The sequence below is a fragment of the Apostichopus japonicus genome, chromosome 1 (genome assembly GCF_037975245.1).
Source record: "Apostichopus japonicus isolate 1M-3 chromosome 1, ASM3797524v1, whole genome shotgun sequence".
NCBI lineage: Eukaryota > Metazoa > Echinodermata > Holothuroidea > Aspidochirotida > Stichopodidae > Apostichopus > Apostichopus japonicus.
In genome coordinates, this window is record NC_092561.1 from 12,043,926 (window position 1) to 12,066,710 (window position 22,785).

Genomic DNA, 22,785 nt, shown 5'->3' on the forward strand with positions numbered 1-22,785 from the left:
ACATAGTGAATTACCAAGAAGTTAATAATCTGCCTATTATCCTCGTCAAGGACCAATGGAGTTCTTAGAAATAAGTAAAAAAACATACTGTAAAAACATACAGTTTTCAGTGGTTGCGGTTCTCACGTAGGCCTTTTTATAAATTTGATATGGCTAAATTCGGTGGCGATATACGCCAATCCGTATTAACTAATAACCTGAAATTTAACTCTGCTCTAAGATGAATAGGCAAAGTTCGCAGATAACACAACTACAACCGTGACTGAAACTAGTAGTGTTTTCATGGCAGCCATGTGCACATAAAATAGCTGTAACGGGCGCTAATATTAAATTTTAGTCAGTCTGACTCTGCCAATGCGAAACTGTAGCCAAGAAATATCCCTAGGGCGGGGAGGAAATATCCCTAGGGCGGGGAGAACATACTTAGTATTGCCCAAATGTTACATACACCAAATTATTTACCCAATAATTTTTAAAGAAAGTACAACCATAGATGGTGGTAAAATCGAGAGGTTTCTCAACATCATGGATTTCTCAGCCACTGTAAAATTGAGATAATCAGTTGTAACTAGTTAAACCTAGCCTAGGGCCTAATGGAAGTTGGAAAAGCTGATACTTTGAAGAATATAACTTGTACAACAATAAATGAAGGAAATCATCCAGAAGTTAAATTTTAGGCCAATCCCCGAACACTTTTTTTCACTGCTCAATCCTTAGTTATTTGATGTAAACCTCATACATTTCTTATTTTTTTATGTTCATTACATCTGAGGAAGATTATTGTCTACTCCTAAGCTATACATTATTATGTGGGCCCGATTCCGCAAACAAAAATAACAACTGAACTATTTCTATAAAATATATTCAAGTCTATATTTCCCTTACCAAACATGAATGCATTCATTAAGGCTTCATTAAAGCTTCGAATGCTTATAAATGATGGCTTTGCCCCAAGAATGCCTTCGCTAAGGCTGCACCAGAGCCGAAAAATTTAAATTAGCTACTTGGCTTCGATGGCTTAAATTTGCATATAAGTATTCACTTTGAAGCTTTAAATAAGCATTCGCTCTGCAGCCTTAATGCTAGCATAAATTTGCCCTGAAGCCTAAAATGAAGGCTTCATTAAAGCTTCGAATGCTTATAAATGATGGCTTATATTTGCCCCAAGAATGCCTTCACTAAGGCTTCGCTAAGGCTTCAGTGTATGGCTGCATCAGATCTAGCCAAAAAAAATAGCACAGGCTTTGATGGCTTAAATTTGCATATTGGTATTCACTGTGAAGCCTTAAATTGATGAAATTGTTTTGAAGATTTAGAGTGAAGGCATTCCAGTTTTCCTCATGATTGACACGACCGTACATATACGCTTCCCACCCAACACCGTAGGGTTTAACCTTGCGTTTAAATATTACCTTCTTTACCTTAATTATATCATGAAGCAAATTAGTTGTATGCACCTCACATTATTTGGTGTGACAGCTATTTTGTATAGGTCCTTTCCAATGCTCCGGCCCCCCTCCCCACCTCTAGCAATCGCTTGAATGATTTTACTAGGAACCTATCCGTCCCATGCATTCATGAATGCCTCTTCACCCCACACATGGATTGATGAAGAAACGATTTATATTATTTCTAAAAGAAGAACACTTTAATTCAACAAAATGTTAATCATCGTTATTGAGAAACAATTGTGAATGAAATTTGAAACCAAAGAGTTTATCAGTATATGACGTCCCTTACACAAATTTCTAGTACCCTTTACATGCATGCATATTTCTTGAGCATGTTTCTTGCGCAGGGTTTGAAAAAATACATGTATGAAAATGCCCTCCTTACATGCACTATGGCATGTGTGAGACATGTATTTCAAATGTTTCATACATGTACATGCTTAAAGCATGTTTTTTGTGTCGGATTTGAAACAATTCATGCTTGAAGTATGTTTTTAAATCCATTGCATGCACTAATGCAAAGGATATATACATGCATGTATTCCATGGAAATACATGCATGAAAGTATTCGCAAATGAGGCAATGCTTAGAAATAAGGTAACATTAAATAAAATACTGGTTAAGAATAGACTACTTACAAGAAATGTGAAGAATAGACTTCTTAAGAAACAATTGATGAAATGCAAAATCTGGACTGAAAGCACCGAACATGGAAAATCAAAGTTTTATTTATGTTGAAAACATACTAACAAGTGTAGTGAGAAAGGCAAATTAGAGTTATCCTGGCAAGCTAAAAAAAGTATTTGCAAAACTGAAAAATAAGGAATTGGTCACCTGTAGATAATGAACGGTAGATATAATTATGAACTGGTATATAGCTGATAAAAAATAAGAAAGAAAGCACCTTAAATGCAACTATACAAGTGTAATAAAAATGGTATATCAAAACATTACATATGCCCATGGGGCACCCTTAATTGTGATTACATTTTCCTCACTATAGATGTGTAGTGTTATAGTATTATAGTATAGTAGAACAAGTATACTGTTGTAAAGGTAGTAATGAATGAATCATGTTGAAAGATAAGATCTGGATACCCAAAACACTGATCAAGTCATAAAATTTGGCAATGTTTATCCAATTAAAGAATGGATTGGAAGCTTACAGAATGTTGCATCACAGAATGGCCACTCTGTATGCTATAAGGCACATATATAGAATATATATTTATCATAAAATTAAGGCAAAAAGAAAACATGAGCAACATAAATATAGTTAAGCTACATTAAAAATATGTGAACATTCTAAAAGCATTAAATTTGGTGTAAAACATAAAACAAATTACCTACTTGGTCCATTGCTGACTTCTATTCCTATAGGCTTGGTAATTTGTGGAGCCAAATAGCAAATTAAGAACAGAGTAGAAAACTTTCTAGCAGGTACCTATAAGCCAAACACTAGCTTTTCAAGATTTTTACAGCAGATGCAGCTCATCAATTTCTCGGAACTTCTCCCAGGGCAAATAGGGAATATCTACTTCACATAACTCACATACAAACAAAGTTCATATTAATTAAACTCTACATTTACACTTGCAAAGATATTGGCATATCAAGATTAAGGCATATTTTGTAAATATTCATGACCCAAAACAGTAGGGATCATACATTTCCCCAAGCCCAACATGCAGTATATGTCAGATATTATGTTTACAAGCTACAGTATTTCTCAATTAGCAGAGTTCAGTTGACAGTTGACACTTTTTGTAAAGTTTGTACATACATGGCAAACATTTCCCGGTGCATTGTACCGTCTGCACTGAAAATGCGCCCGCTACACCACTTGACAAACGTTACCCCATTGTGCTTGCAGACCCTATATGAATTATGCTGTTCGCAGCCGTTTGTCTACTGTTGTAGGCATCAAAGCGTGGGGCAATTCCATGACAGAAATCTGTAAAGAACAGAAACAAACACAAATATATATAGGCTATAGATATTTATTATAGAGAAAATCCATGTTTACTCCAAAGAAAAATATTATTAGAGAAAACCAGAGAAATAAGATAAGACTCATAACTGACAAATAAGGAGTAGTATTTTAGGAAATTGGAAATAGTATTTTCTAAAACATTACTCCCTATTTTTCAATTATGAATCATATCCTAGTTCTCTGGTTTTGTCTAATAATAATATTTCATATATATATATATATATATATATATATCAGTGTAGGACTTTCACGGTCGTCCGGTCGTCCGTAACGACTAGAAATTACGTCGGACTACCAAATCTTTCAAAATGTTGTGTGCTTGGTAGTCCTTCGGACGACTAAAAAAAAAATGAAGGCTTTGAAGAATTATTGAGCCTAATTATATTTCATTAAAAACAAAAGTCAATTTAATTAAATAGTTTCTGAATAACACCCAAACCAAACATGAATTATTTAAAAACATGCGCGAAATATTAACTTTACAACATCGTTAGAAAAAATCTGTTCACTAATAAAGTCGCCTAACGTTAGTCTCTCATGGTGTACCCAGAAAACAAATGAGACTTGTGGCTAAATGTCAGTGCAATGCATTTTGTACGGTGTTGTAACAACAGTCGATCAGACACTGACAGAGTGAAAATGCATTGCTGGAAAATGGGGGAAATCTAGCCTATACTGCTGAATTTGTGACGCAGTTATAAGATATCCATGGAATACTTTCAGTATTGCTGTTATCTTCGACCACATGGTTGCCTAACACCACACTAAATCAATTGGGGAAATCTAGCCTATACCGCTGAATTTGTGACGCAGTTATAAGGTATCCATGGAATACAGTAATGTTATTAGCGAAAAAAAATACTGACAACGTTTTTAATTTAAATTGTCACGAAACGGAAACTGATGAACATTTCAAAATGACAAGTTAGAGTAGCTATATTACGTGATAAAATGAAAAGAGATTAAATCTGTTTTACAATCTTTAAAAAGTTACAACAAAACAGTCGATATTATGAAACAAACTATTTTCGGCAAAGCCCCGTTTCTAGACTGCCTTACAATGAACAGCGTGCACTATACGTACATCAGTTTACAACTGCAGTGTTTACCCCTAACATTTTTGGCACGTTTCCAAAAAACTTTCCATGTAGTAAACTATTTTGGCTCCACTCTAGAATTATTAAGGTCAGTCAGTAAAGGATCGGTAAAGTTATGCGAAATATTATCTTAGACGTTCAAGAAAAGTAGGTAAATATCCCCGTAACATTAAGGTAGGTAAAACACACCTCAAGCCAACCGACTCCTCCGCATGAACAAAACAATCTATTCCCCATGATACACGAGGCAGTCTATAACATACAGACAAAGCACGATATCAAGGCTAAAGTATGGCCATCTTTATGAAAGTAAACCTTTTAATCCCATGTTTTAGGCCACTTGGCATGATTAACTAAATGCTTAATATTGTTCCCATGTCCTTGTGGAAAACGTCAACTTCGCAAAGTACAATTAGTTGTGTTTTTGTTGTTACGTGAGATCCGTAACCGACGAAGTGGTTAGGCTATATACTATACACTTAACTATGGTAGGATATTAATTTTTCCTTTTTTTGTGTGGAAATTCTAGAAAAAACTTTCTTTTCCCCGCGCTTAACACCAGATGTGGTCTGATGGTTTGTTCATAAATGGGTGAACTAGAGCCTTGTTTACTGTACATGACATTAGTTGCATTTAGCACGATAAGCCAGTTTCGCGTGAATTTTTCGAAAGTATTTTGCTCGATCTTTCGTAAAGTTTGAAAGGTGTACTAACTTACTGTTCGTACACAATTGGTAATTTCTCTACTGATTTTCAGAGTTTTTTCTCTATACAGTCAATGTTGTAAAGGACGGGTTTTTTCGAAGTTCAAAAGTCAGTAAATGAAGTTGAAATTATCGTCATTTGTTCAATCCTCAAAAAATATCGTTTTGAAAAAAAATTATCGCGATAATAATAATTTTCGATATATCGCCCAAGCCTACGTGATAGTCTCAGATACAATTCAAATGCATCTTCGTACCACCAGTGAGTGTTGTCAAAATGTACGTAACAAATATGAGACAATGCCTAACGCTATGATATTTGAGTGCAGACATATGATAGTCTTTACCACAAGCTTCGTTAATTGTTGTTAAACAAGTTACTTCGTGTTCATTGAGCACTAAAAATGCAAGAATGTTTGCAGACAATCGGTAGGGACTATTAGCCAATCAAATCACGGAAATCTTGGAAGAGCATCATTGTCTATTTTTAGCATGAAAATCTCTGTAATAAAGTTTTGGTAGCCCTGTACCTTGCGGAAGTTGAAAATATCAACTGATGTATTAGGTTTGTTCTTTTACTACGAAATATAAAAGTAATGACACCCTCTTTACGTCTTTCACAATGTAATTTCATCGAATTAGGCTGCCATGGTCGCCGATTTTGTTTCCCTCGTGGTTAGTGACTTCATATTTCTCGCCATAGTAAGCATGGTAACAATAACAATTTCGCGAATTAACGAATGTGCTAGACAGGGTCGGAAATATGCGGGGGCGACGGGCGATTCGCCATAGCAAGTGCTAAAAAAGCCCTCCTAAAGCACAATTACGAGTGCGAAAAATAAAAGAGAGTTCTATAAGAAAATCGCCCCTGTTATATCAAGTGTCTGTGTAAAATTAATTGTCACATGCGTTTGCTTTAGCAGCGCGAATCGCGTAAACAGTTCTCTCAATCCCGCATCAAATTTGAAGCAGTGCGGGAGGGTCGCGCTCAATCACCGGGAACTTTCCGCGCACAGTCACTGGCAAATTACAGCCCCCCACGAAGCAATTTCAGTACCAGCGACAACAACCTAAAAGCCCCACAAATCTCCGACCACTTGGTAGCCTTACTTCACACTAAGTCAACATGGAAATCTAACCTAGCCATCTGTTTATTCGCTCTAGTTGTGTCGCAAATAAAAAATAAAAATATCCATGGAAACTGCAATCTTCGACCACACGTTAGCCTAACAACCACACTAAGCCAATGGGAAATATAGCTCAACCATCGTTTTGCAAAAACAAAACAAAAACAATACGTTGCGTAGCTTTTTTACATACTTTCCTTGCTGCTATCGTCGCGCATGGTACCCGAACACCACACGTAGTCAACGGGAAAATCTAGTCTAAGCATCTCTGTATTCGCTGAAATTGTGACGCAGTTAGCTATAACTAAAATATCCGTGAAATACTGCAACCTTCGACCTCATGTTAGCCTAACAACCACACTAAGTCAATGGGAAATGTAGCCTAACCATCGGTTTGCAAAAAAAAAAAAAAATGCGTGGCTTAGTTTTCAACTTTCAATATGCTGGAAAACGGCATTTGTTTGGAAGGTATGTGCTATGTCTTAAAGAGGGAATGTTGTATTTTATTTTGGAGTAGTTTCTAGTTGTTATTATTTCTTTACATCAATCTGGTAACATTCTAGAGTAATTTTAAACAAGTTACGATGGTATAATTTGCTTTTCAGTTTGATTGACCTGAACATACATTTTCTAATTGAACTTGAATGGAGTTAATAGGTAACGAATAAGTATGTTTAACTTCAAGTTCGTAACATTTCTATTTGTTCATAAACGGTTTAATACTGAAAATAAGTACAAAATAATGTCGGAATGTAGGCAATATGTCTGTAATTAAAATTTACACTTTGGTAAAGATAGAAGATGGATGGTTTGTCTGAGATGCTTTTTGAGATGGATATTTTGAGTAACTATTCTTAGCCCATTTCAAGCCATAAACACTGACAGGTGACATACACGTCGAGGTGGTTAGGCCATTTGCTTAGCATTTGAAATTTGTAAAAAAAAAAAAATCTTTCCGAGAAACTCCAGAGGTAATTTGGTACAAACAAAAGGATACCTAGTAAGAGCCTTGTATTACCACGAAAGCAAAAGTAAACAGGAAAATCACAACAATAATTGTTTCTATCACAAAATTTATTGCCGATTTCGTATAAACGGTATATTTTCTCTTTTTCAAATAATCGGAATCGATACGAATATGAAAAAAAAATAATCGGTAATCGGTATTTTCTGTTATGCATAATCGTTTGAACACTAATCACAATATCAATGCAGCATTTGCAGTTCATATTTGGACCAAACAATTTCAGAAACAATATATTATCAATTTGACCTTCCGTGATGCATGATCCTTCCAATGAATGATGTAAGCTAGCTTCTAATCTTACATTGTACGTCTTTTAGTTTTTCAGGATAAGTAAAGAAAACCAAAGTTATTAAAATAAAGAAAAAACTGTAAACATTATGAATATGAGAGCATGCCAAACCATTACTGTACTTACATGGTAATTTTAGTTGGGGCATACGTTGCTATTGTTTTAACTCTCTCCTGAGCTCGTCGTACTTCGGTTAATATCTTCTTCGGTCCCAAGCAAGCTATTTGCACTTCTTCTCTTGCTGGTAAACGACTAACGTACTGAACCACGTACAATGCAAGTGGTATAATGCAAGTGGGTAGGCTATAGTATAAGCTACTACAACATGACCGAAAAGTTGAAATTCGAAAAATGCACTCAACTAAATCACTGGAAATAATGAATCCAAACTGCTTTAAACACTAGATCCGTTGACAGAAACAAATTTACTTCGCTCCTCGCTTACCTGTCTCCTCACAACCTTAGCACCTCATTCTACCGTGCCTATAAAGTCCTGGTAAATAAATAACACTGTGCGCCCTCTATGACCGGACCCCCCTTCCGGTCCCTCCTCCTTTTTCATTCTACCATTCCAAGTGCCTACACGCATATTTTTCTTGTGGATAGTTTCCTTGGAAAATTGTCTTGGTTTTCTTCGACGATCGCCGGAAGTTTTTTAGCTTCGGATCTTTAGAAGTTTGACAGTCCTTTCCTGACCGATAAGTATCCTTTTTATCAAAAAGGGAGGGTTTTGGGGACTGTTTTCGTAGTGCGTTTCCTCCTCGGGTTGGTTTGCGGCGGGGTTAGCAGTTCCGCGAAACTGCCTAGGTTCCCGCCCTATTCCTCCCCACGCTATAGCGTGTTGTTGTTTTTGTGTTTTCTTAGCTTGTTTACTAGCTTTCTTCCCCCCAATTAGTTTCTCTCGTCCCCCTTTTGGGGATTCATATTGCTCACATATATTCACTCTTTTTCGTATGTATTTCTCGCTCTCTCATTTTGTTTCAGCTTGCATTTTCATGTTAGGCCACCCCGTAGCGTTACCTCGTTTACCGTTGCTAGGTTACGCTACGCTCCACCTAAGCCTAATTCCCTCCCTAGTTCTCCCCTCTTACGTTAAGCTTCTATTGTTGTTCATTTATCACTAAGAAGTAATCTTCCTTAATCCGGTTATTCAGCATGTCACGCAATCCATTGAAGTGCATCAACTGCTCTATGTTTCGCCCAGGCAGAGCCTGGGACGAACACGACCTTTGTCCAAAATGCAGATCCTGCACTCGACGAGACCCCTGCCTGGTGTGTATTAAGTTTACACCAGCTCAGTGGCAGGACATCGACCTGTGGCTTGAGGGCTTACGTAGCAAGCTCCAGGGAAGGCTGGACTCGATCCCGAGCGCAATCGGGGCGCCGGAGGTTCCAGGAATAACGGGAGATAGAGAGGAGGAGGGAGTAGTAGAGAGAGAGGTGGAGGAGAGTGGCCAGGAGAGGGCCGAAGGAGAGAAAGAGGTAGAGAGAGAGGAAAGAGAAAGAGAAAGAATTCCCCTAACGGCCCCGGCTACGTCCGGATCAGTTACGGCCAGAGGGAAGGGCAGGAGCAAAGGCAAGGCTCCTGCCAGGAAAAGACCTCCAAAGCAGAGGCACAGCTCGGCCGGGCTGGAGACTCCGTCTCAGTCCGGGCCGCAGCTAAACAGACCCACAGAGCGCGGCCCCCCGGCCGTGGGAGGCTCGGGTCCTAAAGAGAGAGCAACCGAGGGGACGCGGAGACGGAGCCGGTCCCGTTCCAGGGAGCCGGACAGGGAGCCGGAGAGGCGGGTTCCGACGGAGATCCCGGCCCGAGAAAGTAGGGAGAGAGAGTCCTCCCGCCGACCCAGAAGGGAGAGATCGGGGTCGCATACAAGATCCCCAAGACGTAGAGAGAGGAAGAGATACTCTCCAATCTCCGACGAGTCCTCGGACTCTTCCGACGATGGATACAGAAGATCCAAGAGGAGGCGCCGGTCCCCGAGACGGCGTCAGGAAGAGGAACCAGCTTGGCTTTCCAAACTCACCGGCCTGCTACGGCCCCTGCTGGAGCAAAGGACGCCCACGGTAGCCGACGTGGCACCGGGCCCTACCAGCCCCGTATCGACCATGGCCCCGCAACCGGCCCCGGACCCGGACGCTCTGGATTGCAGAGCGTCGGTGAATCTTTCCGGCTTGGAGGAAGAAGGGGAGCCCATAGATCCAGATCCTCTCGACTACGATCCTATGGAGGACAGCTTTGGTCACAATTACGAACCGGAGGAAGCACCCGTGACAGGAGGAGCCCTCCCACAGGAGCTAATAACACGGGCGGCAGACATATTCAGACGACACCTGGGGTTCGAGGAACCCGAGACGCAACCGCAGAAGGCGGGCCGGGTATCAAAATTGACGGCGACCGGCGAAGCGTCATATAAGCCCAAAACTACCATACCAGTAGACGCAACCTGTTATGACAGATTTGAGGCCATTGCCAACAAGACCAAGTGGACGGCCTTCCCGGCCAGGGCAGATAGAGCGGTCAGGGTACCTGACGAGGCATGGAAGGATCTATTCAGATGCCCAACCATTCCCCAGGAGGCCAAGGAGAGATTAAAAGCCGAACAAGGGGCCTCATCCACACACGTGTTCAAGACCCCGGACCAGAGGAAGCTAGAAGAGCTTTTGGTAGAGGTGGACATGGCAGCCCGTTCGGGCATGAAGTTCGCATCGGTACTAATGCTATCAGCCGAAGTCCTTATGCGACACCACCAACAGCTCCCTGAGGACAGCAGCCAAGTATCCAGGGACGAAGCGGGCCAGCTCCTCCTGCTGCTGGGCCCCCTCGTCAGACTCACGTACGATCAATTTGCAAGGGTCGCTACCAGGTCCGTTAAGGCCCGTAGACAAAACATCGTCTCCGCCATCCACTGGCCTTCGACGGAGGCGAAGGACAGAATGCTGGAACTACCAATCCTCGGGGAAGACCTTTTTGCGGGCTGCTTCCAAAAGAAACTCCAGGAAGAGGTAGCCCGAAGGGAGACTCTGGCCAAATCAGAATTCCGACCCCCACCTACCCAGAGAACCAGACCCTTCCGCCCGAGGGAGAGCAGAGCACCTAGGGGAACGAGAGCAGCACCCGCCAAATCTATGAGCAGAGGAGCTCTCAGAGGCCGAAGCCGGGGGGCAGCCTTCCGTCCAACCCGCCCCTGGGCCCCCAGAGGAGGCAGAGGCTCCACGGCGACCAGACGGGACAGTGACCGCTCCTCCAATCGACCAGCGTTCGCCGCCCAGCCCTAGGGGTGCCCACCTCACCGCGGCCATTCCGCCGGTGGGGGGGAGACTAACAAACTTCTCCCAGCAATGGGAATTTATTGGCGGGGACAAGTGGGTGTTGGACACAGTCAAACACGGGTACAAATAGAATTCTCCTCCAGCCCACCTTTCGGGGGCGGAGGAAGGCAGACACTCACACCCACGGACCCCGTCAAACGCTTAGCCCTAGAAGGGGAAATTCTGGCCCTGCTGGCCAAGCAGGCAATTACAAGAGTTCCGGAAGAGACGGGACCACTCTTCCGGTCCTCCTTTTTTCTGACCAAAAAACGGGACGGCACCTGGCGTCCCATTCTAAACCTAAAACCCCTGAACACAAAACACATCAGACCAAAACACTTCCGTATGGAGACCTTAAACTTAATATTACCCCTACTCAGAAAGGGCATGTGGGCGGCGACCGTAGACTTACGGGACGCCTACCTGCACATCTTGATACACAAAGAACACCGACGATTCCTAGCGTTCCGGTACGCAGAACAAGACTACCAGTTCCGGGCGCTCCCATTCGGCCTAGCCACGGCTCCCAGAACCTTCACGAGAGTCGCGGGAGCAGTAGTCGCCTACCTCAGAAAAAGAGGGGTCACCCTCTACGTATATCTAGACGACTGGTTGGTAGTAGGGAACAGTCTATCGGAAGCAACCAACAACGTCCACAAAACGCTCCAGACCCTTCAAGAACTGGGCTGGATCGTGAACCAGAAGAAATCACGGCTATCACCCTCCCAGACGATCCAGTTCCTCGGGGCCATACTGGACTTCACCACCGGGGTAGCCCGACCCTCAGAAGAAAGAGTCGCGGCAGTCAAGGCGACCACACAACAGATCTTGGCACACCGGGGGTCACCAACGGGGACATGGCTCCGGGCCCTGGGACTCATGGCCAGCCTCGTCGATATAGTGAGACTGTGCAGGCTACACATGCGACCTCTGCAACTGCACCTGCTGAGGTCCGCAGACCCTACAGACCCAGACAAAACAACGCTCATCTACAGGTCAGAGGAGGTCACACAACACTTTCGATGGTGGCTCGACCCAAACAACTGGAGTTCAGGGGTACCCTTTGCGATACAGCTACCAATGACATCGATAACGACGGACGCGTCACTGTCCGGATGGGGAGCTCACTGGAGCAATCGCACAGCATGGGGGACGTGGTCCCAAACAGAAACATCTCTCCACATCAACATCCTGGAGATGATGGCGGTCAAAAGAGCCCTGGAAGCTTTCAACGACCACGTACAGGGAACGATAACCACAATCTTCACCGACAACACGACAGTGGTGGCCTACATCAATCGGCAGGGGGGCACCCGCTCAGAGAGACTGTGCCGACTCGCGTGGGAGGTGATAACAGCGGCCGAGGACTCCGGCACGATCCTAAGGGCTTCCCACATCGCAGGCAAGCTCAACGTGATGGCGGACGCCCTATCCAGGGGGCATATAGACCCCAACGAATGGTCTCTGGAACAGGAGACTTGCGACAGAATCTTTTCGATCTTCGGCAGGCCCACGATAGACCTGTTCGCAACACACAAGAACAACAAACTCCAGACCTTCTGTTCCAGACGATTCCACCCCCTGGCCTACCACACGGACGCAATGTCCCTCTCCTGGGACCACATGGATGCGTACATCTTCCCGCCGCTATGTATGATCGGACAAGTCCTCAGGAAAATTCGGAACTCCAAGGGCAGGTTCACACTAATAGCCCCGTTCTGGCCTCGCAGAAACTGGTTCGCCGAGATCCCCCAACTCCTCATGGACGTCCCAGTGAGTCTACCGGACAAGCCCCACCTACTGTCCCAGAGACAGGGAACTCTCTCCCACCCAGACATCAAGGGGTTACAATTAGTTGCCTGGAGGCTGTCCGGTCTTCCCTACGACAGAGAGGCTTTTCAGAAGCAGCTGCCGCGATGGCAGCCGACGCTAGAAGGGGAACGACCGCAGCGACTTACGATTCCCGTCTGCGGAAGTTCGACCAATGGTGCCGACCGAGACAGATACTGCTGCCTGCTGCCTCTGTGACACAGATAGCCGAGTTCCTCCTCTCACTCTTCGGAGAAGGGAAACAAGTCTCCACTATCAGGAATTACAGGTCGGCCATCGCTGCCATCCACCAGGGCTTCCCAGATGGCTCCACACTGAGCAATAACCCGTACATTGCACAACTCATCAAAGGCATGGCGAATCGTCGCCCACAGATCAGACGGCTGGCCCCCTCCTGGGGACTCTCAGCAGTGTTACATGCCCTGGCAGGACCACCATACGAACCAATGGCTAACGCCTCCCTGGCTGCCCTCACAAAAAAGACACTCTTCCTCGTCGCAGTTGCGTCAGCAAGAAGGAGGAGTTGCCTCCACGCCCTATCCACCAAGCAGAATCACATCAGATTTGAGGGCCACGGGGTGAGGATGGTTCCAGACCCGTCATTTATTGCAAAGAACCAGACCTTGACCTTCTTGCCAGGAGACATTTTCATCCCGGAAATTAAGACCATGTCATCAGTAGCCGAGGACAAACGATGGTGTCCAGTCAGGGCACTGAAGTGGTACCTGAACAAGACAGAGAAGTTAAGACAATCAACTTCTCTCTTCATCATACCACGACCACCCTACGCAGCGGCCTCCAAAGACACTCTATCCAGGTGGCTAGTAGAGATCATACGCCCGTTCACATCGGGGACCTCCCGACCAAGGGCTCACGACGTCAGAGGGGTCGCGGCCTCTACAGCCCTATTCGCCGGCATCCCGGTAGAGGACATACTCAAAGCAGCAGCGTGGAAAACTCCAACTACGTTCGTCGCCTGCTACTTGACCGACACTTTACACGCCGAAGCGGCATTTGGTAGCGCGGTGATGCGAGGTCCGGTGGGTAACAGGTCCCACCCCTCGGGCCTCCCACCATCGGGCAGTGCCACTCGGTGCTAAGGTTGTGAGGAGACAGGTAAGCGAGGAGCGAAGTAAATATTCCAAAACTTACTGGTTTGGATATTTACGAGTGACGAGCTTACCTGTCTCCATTCCCGCCTCCCTCCCCCGAGAGGGTGGTGGGACACAGCCGGACGGAGGAGCGGTCGCTCGACTTGACTCATGACTCCGAGCTTCACACCAGATAGACAGAACCACCATCCACCAGAGAGCCATCGACTATGTCTATCGGTGAGTGTACCTATGTGTTTCCGTATGCGTTTGCGTACATAGTCTTCCACTTACGTTCTCACCTAAGTTGATCTAAGGGTAACAAGTGGCGGACCGTAAATCTTTAGGCTCCTTGTTAGTGTAAGGGGTAGTTCCGCCTGCAGGGTTCAGGAGAGTGTCCCCCCTTCCCGCTGCGCCGGGGAGGGTTACACTCCCCCCTGCTAAGAAGGCGTCAGTGAATTTTTTGTTAGGGGTTCACTTTGGGAAGTTAACTCGACGGGGGTCGTTGGGGGTGGCCAGACCTTGCCACCCCCACTCCCGTGTCCGTGAGGCCACTCTTTAGGAATGGTCTCATGAGAAAGGAGGAGGGACCGGAAGGGGGGTCCGGTCATAGAGGGCGCACAGTGTTATTTATTTACCAGGACTTTATAGGCACGGTAGAATGAGGTGCTAAGGTTGTGAGGAGACAGGTAAGCTCGTCACTCGTAAATATCCAAACCAGTAAGTTTTGGAATTTACCCTTGATACTAGAGTGAACGTGACAGGAGGTGTTCACTAAAATGAGCAAAAAACAAGCACATTTCCGAAGAAAGATGATACCGTCAACACGCCACTGATGTCTTCCGATATCTATATAATTTTACTATCTTTGAAAGTGTTTAAGTTTTACCGCCGAAATTGATAGTCCCGAGTAATGTTCCTTGTAAATGTGAACTGTAATAAATTTAACAGGAAACGAATCTTTTTGGTTCGTGTTTCGTGGGTTAAACAGGACAGGTGTAATTAATTAAAATAGATTTATTTAGAAATTGTGGGTTTTCTTTTTTTTTTGGTTTCGTTTTTTTCGGCTTTAGAAGACCAGACAAAATTAAAAAAATGATGAATAAACGTACCGGGCACGCCGTCTGCGGTTTAGTTCCGCGTCGGTACGGTAGGTCATGCATATTCATAGTGTCGACAGCAATGTTCAACTTAACTTCGACCAACGTAAAATAGTATACTGTACTGTACTGTGCGCATATCGCGCGATATGTATAACCCTTAGTTACGTACCTTGTCCTTAGACTTTAAGAGTAAGTACCGACGACGTTACTTCTAAGTTCTATACTCTAAGAAAATTCCGGAACTTTTGTCGATCAATATTGAGGCCTACAATGCCTTCTAAATATAGAGACTATTTCAGGACAAGCAACCCGTTTAAATGTATGCCACGAACCACACGGTGCGACTAAACTCATCTCAGTTGGACGATTTAGACAATGGTGATAAGATGCCTTACGTTAAGGCCGGGTCACATCTGCGCGATTCAACACGCGATTCAACTCGCAACTAAAATCACGCGAATCAGAAAAGTTGCTTCTGAGAAATTGCGCTGATTAGGACATTGCTCTATTGCAAATCAACCCAAATCGACGGCGCAACTTTTATTGCGCAACAAGTTGATACCCGTGTCTAACTACGCGATTCAACCTTCAATTGTATTGCGAGTTGAATCGCGTGTTGAATCGCCCAGATGTGACCCGGGCTTTAGGCCCAATATATATGACACTACTCATGTTAGTGTGTTAGTACTAGTTCTACGACTAGTCTGAATACTACTAACGTTGGTGACTCTCAACTCCCAATTAACAGAAGGAATCAATGAAGGAAATGGAGCTGAAAGGTTGTTAAAATGACTTTTATTACTTCAGTTATGATGGAACTGGATGTTTTTCCCACCATGAACAAAAAGGTATACAGCCTGTGTGTATTGGAAAGGCTATAGGCTGCCTACAGCAAACCTAGTATGCTACTTTTTAGTAGGTTAATATTGTGAATAGGCCTAGGCTAGGCTATATCTTATTTGTATTACTATACTGTCTTGGTCTATACCTAGGCTTAGCCCTGTAGCCTAGTCCACCAAAATTACATGGGCAGGGTATACAATTAAGCTTCTTTAAAGTTAGCAGCCTGGAACTGCCCTTAAAATGCATAGCTGGAGGAGGAGATCATAGCTGGAGGGGGGTAGATCATAGTCATACTAGTCTAAAGTATTTTAGTAGTAAATAAAATAGTAAACAAACAATACCGTGGTTCCTGTTTAGTCCAAAGAGACATTAATTTAGAGAAATTTAATGTCAAAGTTACAGTAGCAGATTCGAACTGACCAGAAACGTGGTGCAAAAAGCTCATGAACGTACAGGTCACTGTGTTATAACATAATCTTTTTATTGGAATTTGGAAAGCTGATTCTGATCAGTATTGTTTGGAGAAAGAAAGTAATCAACACAACAGGAACACTGTAGATTTACTTCGTTCCCCACTTACCTGTCTCCCCACAACCTATGCACCGCATTCTACCGTGTCTAGAATGCCCTGGTAATCTTTTAACACTGTACACCCTCATTGGCCCTAATGGCCTTCCTTCATTTTTCTACCCACAAAGTGTCTCACTGTGTTTTTCGGAGTTAGAAAAATTTTCGCGAAATTCGCCCGGATTACCTTGGATTTATACTCTAGAAGTTTCCTATCAGGACTTCTGCACTTCCAAGGATCTTTTCCAGCCTGATAAGTATCCTTTTCTTGTAGGGAAGGGTGTTTTTGGGGGCTGTTTTTAGTGTACACTCTCGCCCATGCGTTCGTTTTTTCTTACGTAACGTTTTTAGGGTAACAGGTATATATAAATGACTATATGAATAAATCGTGAATTCAGTACAATGCAGAAAAATGTTATTCTTGTTCACAATTGATAGGTTAAATCAATTTGACAAGTATTTGTTGCAACTTGCTGTGGTAAGCCTCTCATCTTTCTTTCTGTCTTAATGGCTGTCGTTCACTTTTGACTCAAGAGGGCATTGAGTATCTCTTTGGAAATTTGTCAAACCTTTACCGCTTAATCTACGGCGCAAGAGTTACCTGAATAATTCTATTATTTTTTTCTTGGGGGGAGGCTGGTGGGTAGGGGTGGATGACAGAAGTTGTTTTGCAAAGAACAATCCAAAGACTTTTTTGCTGTTAGTCACAATGTAAAGTAATGCCAAATATAGTTTTTGTTTTGGCCTACAGTACTCAAGGAAGTCGTACTATGCATGTTATGCTTAGCTTAGGCTAAGTCTACCAGAACAGGAAAAACATCAGCTTTGATGAACATTCAAATTTGTACAGTTTCTTGAAATGTACTGCAACTTATTTAATCTTTTTTAATTCGTTTGTGTGTATATATAGGCCTCAACAATACTATTTAGTCTCAAAGTGCAAGCAATTGTGATATAGGGTTGTTATACTTGACTTCAAAAGAACGTAAAGGTCATAGCTTGGCTTGTGCATTTAACACAGGTTTGTCTTGGGAAACATAAGTTTTTATCTGCGGAATGCAAACTTTTTCGGGCAGATGTGTCCCTGGAACGCGCGTTTTGAATTCCTAGTAACTAAAAACACTGGCTGACATTTTTTCCAAATGACTGTTTACATTTGGCCACCCAAAAAACATTTGGTGTCCATAAAAGGGTTGTGACCCCAATTTGACTACCAGGGGTGTAAAATAGAATAGTAGTCCACTTTACTTTCACCAACTTATTGTAGAACTGCATTTATTGAACATTAGTGAATGTATAAGTGGTAAAATAATTATTTTGAGAGTGCAGGCAATACCAAATATAAACTTCAAAAAGTCATACTGCATCATCCTGTATTTTTTATAAAGTTTTTAAATTTCTGTCATCACAGTATGTAAAGTTAGGAATCAAGGCACAGTATGAAGCATGTACAGTAGCTAAATACACAATGGCATTTCCTTATAACTCATGGGATACTACCAAATCAATGCTTTATATTTCAGGGTGCTCCATTTAATAACATATATCACCAATGCATGAGGTTACTTAGAACAACCAGCTAGCTGAAATTCAAAAAAAAAGGAATGCTTGTTTGCATCTTAAGATGTCAAGAGCTCATCTGGAAAAGAAAAAATAATCAAACTCTTTATTCCTACCAAAACTTATTGTGATAAAAATAAATATGATATAATCATCCTATATACAATATATACCATAAAATTACTATCTTCCAGAACCAGTTAATTGTTTATCTGAATCATCATCATTGTTAATTTGATAGAGAGAAATATCAATAAAATTGAATGGTACTTGACAAATCATCATAAGTTTCATGGCAGGACATTGATTTTTATATGTCATTTGTATGAATCATCTACAGTCAGAGCTAGGGATCCCCTGATACCCTGGCCACCATGGATGCAGAACAGTTTCCACTTAATTATATCACAACACTTAAGAAGAATGGTTTACTTTCTCTGCTTGCTTTATTTTGAGTAATGGGTTCCAATTAATACATACTGATGTTCACTGTAATTCTGATGTAGGGTTAAATTTATTACAAAAGGTGATCAGAAGGGCATTCTCTTGACAGTGTAGCAATAATATTCAATTGTACATAATTTAAACAGCTTAAGTTGATATCTCTTTGTCAAAATTAACTCATCATATATGGCTACACAATAGGGATGCACCGGATCCAAATTTTTGGATCCGGCCGGAACCGGATTTTGCCGGATAGTAAATGAAATCCGGCCGGAACCAGACTTTTTTATTCCCCAAAGAAAATCATTAATAAGAAGTACAACTATGATACAAGGAGCAATAGCTTCATATTATTACAGTAGTTGTGTTATTTTGGTTGATCTTTAGAAACAGTGGGTCAGACCATTGAGAAAATTAAATTAAACAATTTTTCCTTACCTTGAATGTTTTTATTAATTTTTGGAAATAGTTTACATTGATTTAAGTTAATACCAACACCTTTTTAAGGAATAATTCAGGCCAGATTTTGAAAAAGATCCGGCCGGATTTAGACAAATATCCGGCCGGAACCGGATAATTGCTCACTATCCGGCCGGATAGTCCGGCCGGATCAGATATCCGGTGCATCCCTACTACACGGGAAATTACAGTGAAATATTTTACGAGAACATTAAGCTTTTCATCACTTTATTGTCCAGTAACTGCTAAGTGTATCAGAATACCTTTTTCATATAATGGTATTTGCACTAATTGGCTAGCATCGGTACTGCACATAGCCAATGCCTCTCCAGGAAGCTGACACTGTAAAAGGGGGGTACCAATGTAGTCTTGACCATGACGGTTGTTACTCTTTTCTAGCGTGCTTACAGGGACAAACTAAAATGAATGACAGCGAATGACCGAATGACAATTGACTTTGTACAGGGTTAATTATCATTTGCGAATGACAGCGAATGACAACGAATGACAACGAAGGACAGTGTTGAGTGGAGATAGAATGATTAACGGAGTGGAGTAATGCGGTTATTGGTTTTCTGCGCAAAAAATGATTTGAGGAAAATTGCATATTACGTGGTTGCAGGGTTTTGGTGTAATTTACGGATAGAAACCACAGGGAAAGTTTTTGTGTGAGAATGCGCTTGAGTGCTGTGCTTTTTACCTCTGTAGATTTATAGAAAGATAACTGAAGCCGTTTCAAGATTATAGTATTGTTAGTTTCTAACAATTAATATCGGAAAAATTACGTTAAATTTACTTTTTAAAATCAAACTTACAATTTCGCCTACTATAAGGTGCGTTTTTATCTTGTCCGTACTTTACTAGATCTAGATACCCACGAAGTCTGAACTTTGATATCCGGTTGAAGCAAATGTCTGTGCTGTCATTACTGTCATTCGTTTTAGTCAACGCAATTTTTTAGTGTGTACAGTACAACATATTGTCATTCGTTATGTGTAACGCAATTGTCATTCGTTTTAGTAACACCCTGCTTACATGCCTTCCTTTAAATGCCTACAGTATCTCGAATGTGCTTGTCCACTGAATTGTATATGACCAAGGATCTGTCCATTACATAAGTCTTGGATAATTCTCCAAAGCCAATGCATGCAGCCTATAGCCAATATTAAAAAACCTTCAAATTTATGAATCCCTATTTTGATTGCTTGTTAGGCTTCATAGCAATGCCAAAATAAAGTTTCAAACTCATGAGGACTTGTAAGGCTTCACAGCAAAGTCAAAATAGAGCTTCAAATTCATGAATCCCTATTTTGACTGCTTGTTAGGCTTCGATGGCAATGCCAAAATAAGGCTTCAAACTCATGAGGACTATAAGGCTTCACAGCAATGTCAATATAGAGCTTCAAATTCATGAATCCCTATTTTGATTGCTTGTTAGGCTTCAATGGCAATACCAAAATAAGGCTTCAAACTCATCAGGACTTGTAAGGCTTCACAGCAATGTCAATATAGAGCTTCAAATTCATGAATCCTTATTTGACTGCTTGTTAGGCTTCACAGAAGTGAGAAAATAAGGCTTCGGATTCATGAATACTTATTCTGAATGCTTGTTAGGCTTCAAATTAAGGCTTCATAGTCATGAAGCTTTAGTTTAAGGCTTCACATCCTTATTCAAGTTCATGAAGACTTAATTCTGAATGCTTGTTAGGCTTCAATTTAAGGCTTCATAGTCATGAAGCTTTAGTTTAAGGCTTCACATCCTTATTTAAGCATTCAGAAGCCTTAATGAAGGCATTCAGAAGCCTAAATAAGCCATCATGTTTGGTAAGGGTTGGCCAAAGTAGTCTTACACCTACTGTACCTTTTAAAACTGTATAAGATGTAATTGTCTGAATTATAAAATATGAACCAATTTTGGCAAAGATTAGTTTGGTGAGACGTACTACAGTAAGTAACGTACTGTAATGGTTACAACTACTATGTACTAAAGTGCATTTAGTGTTTTAATTGTATACCATAGAGACAATATACCAGCGACGTAGCCAGGAATTTGCAAGGGGGGGGAGCACATTTTGCAATTGATATGGAGGAGGGGTCTAAGGGGAGGGTGTGTCCCCCTCCCGTTTGAGACATTTTCAAACAATTGAATGTCATTAGATGCGATCTGGTGCAATGTTTTGCCAGTTTCATCATGATCATATTATCAGCAGATGTTGTTTCCAGTTTGAATTATTCTTTTACAGTACATGTTCTTTTACATATTGTATTACAGTATATCAGAAAGACAAGCATATTGCTCTTTTACAATTTTTCCAGTAGGATGATTCTTGTTTATTGTCCAATGTCTGGACTTTAATACATTTGACAAACTTAACAGGTTTTTTTTAATATTATTCGTTCATAGAATTTAATTTAATTTCTTTTATTCGTTTCACACGTCACAGATTTACAAAACAGAGAAGTTTTCTTGCCTCTCTCCATGAAAGTGTTTGTGAACGCTGTTACCCCCTTCATAGGTTCTGAAAGATTCTACTGCTACATTCTATATAGAGCTGACTAAGGCAATCAGTCATCTCGGGTCAAGCAGAGATAAACTTACTTTTATAGTTTATTTAGCAAAATAGTCTTCAGGTGAAATAGTTCTACCCAGACATGTTTTTAATGCCGAATCCCTTTCTGATTCATTTATGGTCTCCATTAGTCATATTTGGTAATGAACTAATCCAAGTTACCCTATAGTGCCATTCTATGCATTTTTATTTTATCGTGTTCCCATGTGCTTGTCCTTTCCCTTAGCGATTTTTCAATGCAAAGTTCTGTTGGAGTGTAGAAGGCACATCATATACAAGAAGTTTCACTGGGTTTATTCCAACTAAACATAGACCAAAGTTAGTGTGATTTTTAGTAAATTTCCTTTTATTCAGTTTTACCTAAATATTAAATATAATTTTCATAATCTAGCTATACAAATTTTACTCAAGACACAATACACATTCAATTTATTAACAACAGTCCCAGATTTTAAGTCAATTTCGCGTTTGTTAAATTAAGTCAAAATTACACGTTCTAATCACTTACAATTGTATTTAATGTATTAATTCTTTGGTAAATATAAATTAGGCTATATATGCTGAGTCAATTATGGAAGTATAGAAGTCAGGAGAAATATTACATGCTTAATATCCACCCCCCTCCCCCCACCCCATCCCAATTTATTCTCTGATAACAATGTCCTTAGAGTTCATGTTACCCGTCGGTTGGTGGTCCAAGGCGTGCTGCATGGATTAGGGCCCAAAGCTTTTTCGTGGTCCTGTTACACCCATGAAAGAAGTAACAATTTAGTGGTCATTTAAATTGGTCAAGCACTCATTGGACCGGGCAAGATGCATTATGGTACTCTTCTATAATGTCCATTTTTGGGTTTTGTTGAACATATTGGAGGAAAGCTGTTGTCTTGCCATAGGTGTTACGTAGATACCATTGTCGAATAAGGAACTGAATAGCATTTACTCATTCGCGAATGTCGAACGAGGAATAAGTATCTAACTTCTCACCAGTGGTAGGTTGTATTTTATTACGCAGTGGCCAACTGTAGGCTGGTAATAGGCTATAGGCTAAATTTAGCTAATTGCATCTGTCAAACTAAGTACAGTAGCTGAATCAGTAGGCCTGAATGTTCCGATGGTTATAATCGAGTTAACGGAGCTGATGAGTATTCAAGATCAAAAGAGCACTGACAAAAAACCATGCAAAAACTCAACAGTTTTTAACATTTTTTCCACACTGACATGGGGGGGGGCGGGCAGTTGCTCCCACTGCACCCCCTGGCTACGTCCCTGATATAAACTGAACTTACTTGAAGCTAGCAAATAGGGTCAACCCACCCAACA

At 41.7% G+C, this 22,785-nt stretch overlaps 1 protein-coding gene and 2 long non-coding RNA genes across 3 annotated transcripts in view; all 3 read left to right on the forward strand.

Moving 5' to 3' along the window:
- LOC139967729 (uncharacterized) overlaps positions 1-22,785 on the forward strand; it is a 217,907-nt gene that overhangs the window by 13,795 nt on the left and 181,327 nt on the right. The window lies entirely within an intron of this gene.
- On the forward strand, positions 8,114-11,080 carry LOC139967708 (uncharacterized). Its single transcript, XM_071971743.1, has 2 exons — positions 8,114-8,391; positions 8,844-11,080. The coding sequence occupies exon 2, from the start codon at positions 8,845-8,847 to the stop codon at positions 10,963-10,965; it is 2,121 nt and encodes a 706-aa protein (XP_071827844.1). The 5' UTR covers positions 8,114-8,391; position 8,844; the 3' UTR covers positions 10,966-11,080.
- LOC139967737 (uncharacterized) lies at positions 14,660-21,474 on the forward strand. The gene is made up of 2 exons (XR_011793117.1): positions 14,660-20,270; positions 20,385-21,474. It is a non-coding gene; the product is annotated as an uncharacterized lncRNA (long non-coding RNA).

Bases quoted from the DNA above. Each gene is read 5' to 3' on its own strand.
- LOC139967708 (XM_071971743.1), top strand. From the start codon at position 8,845: ATGTCACGCAATCCATTGAAGTGCATCAACTGCTCTATGTTTCGCCCA.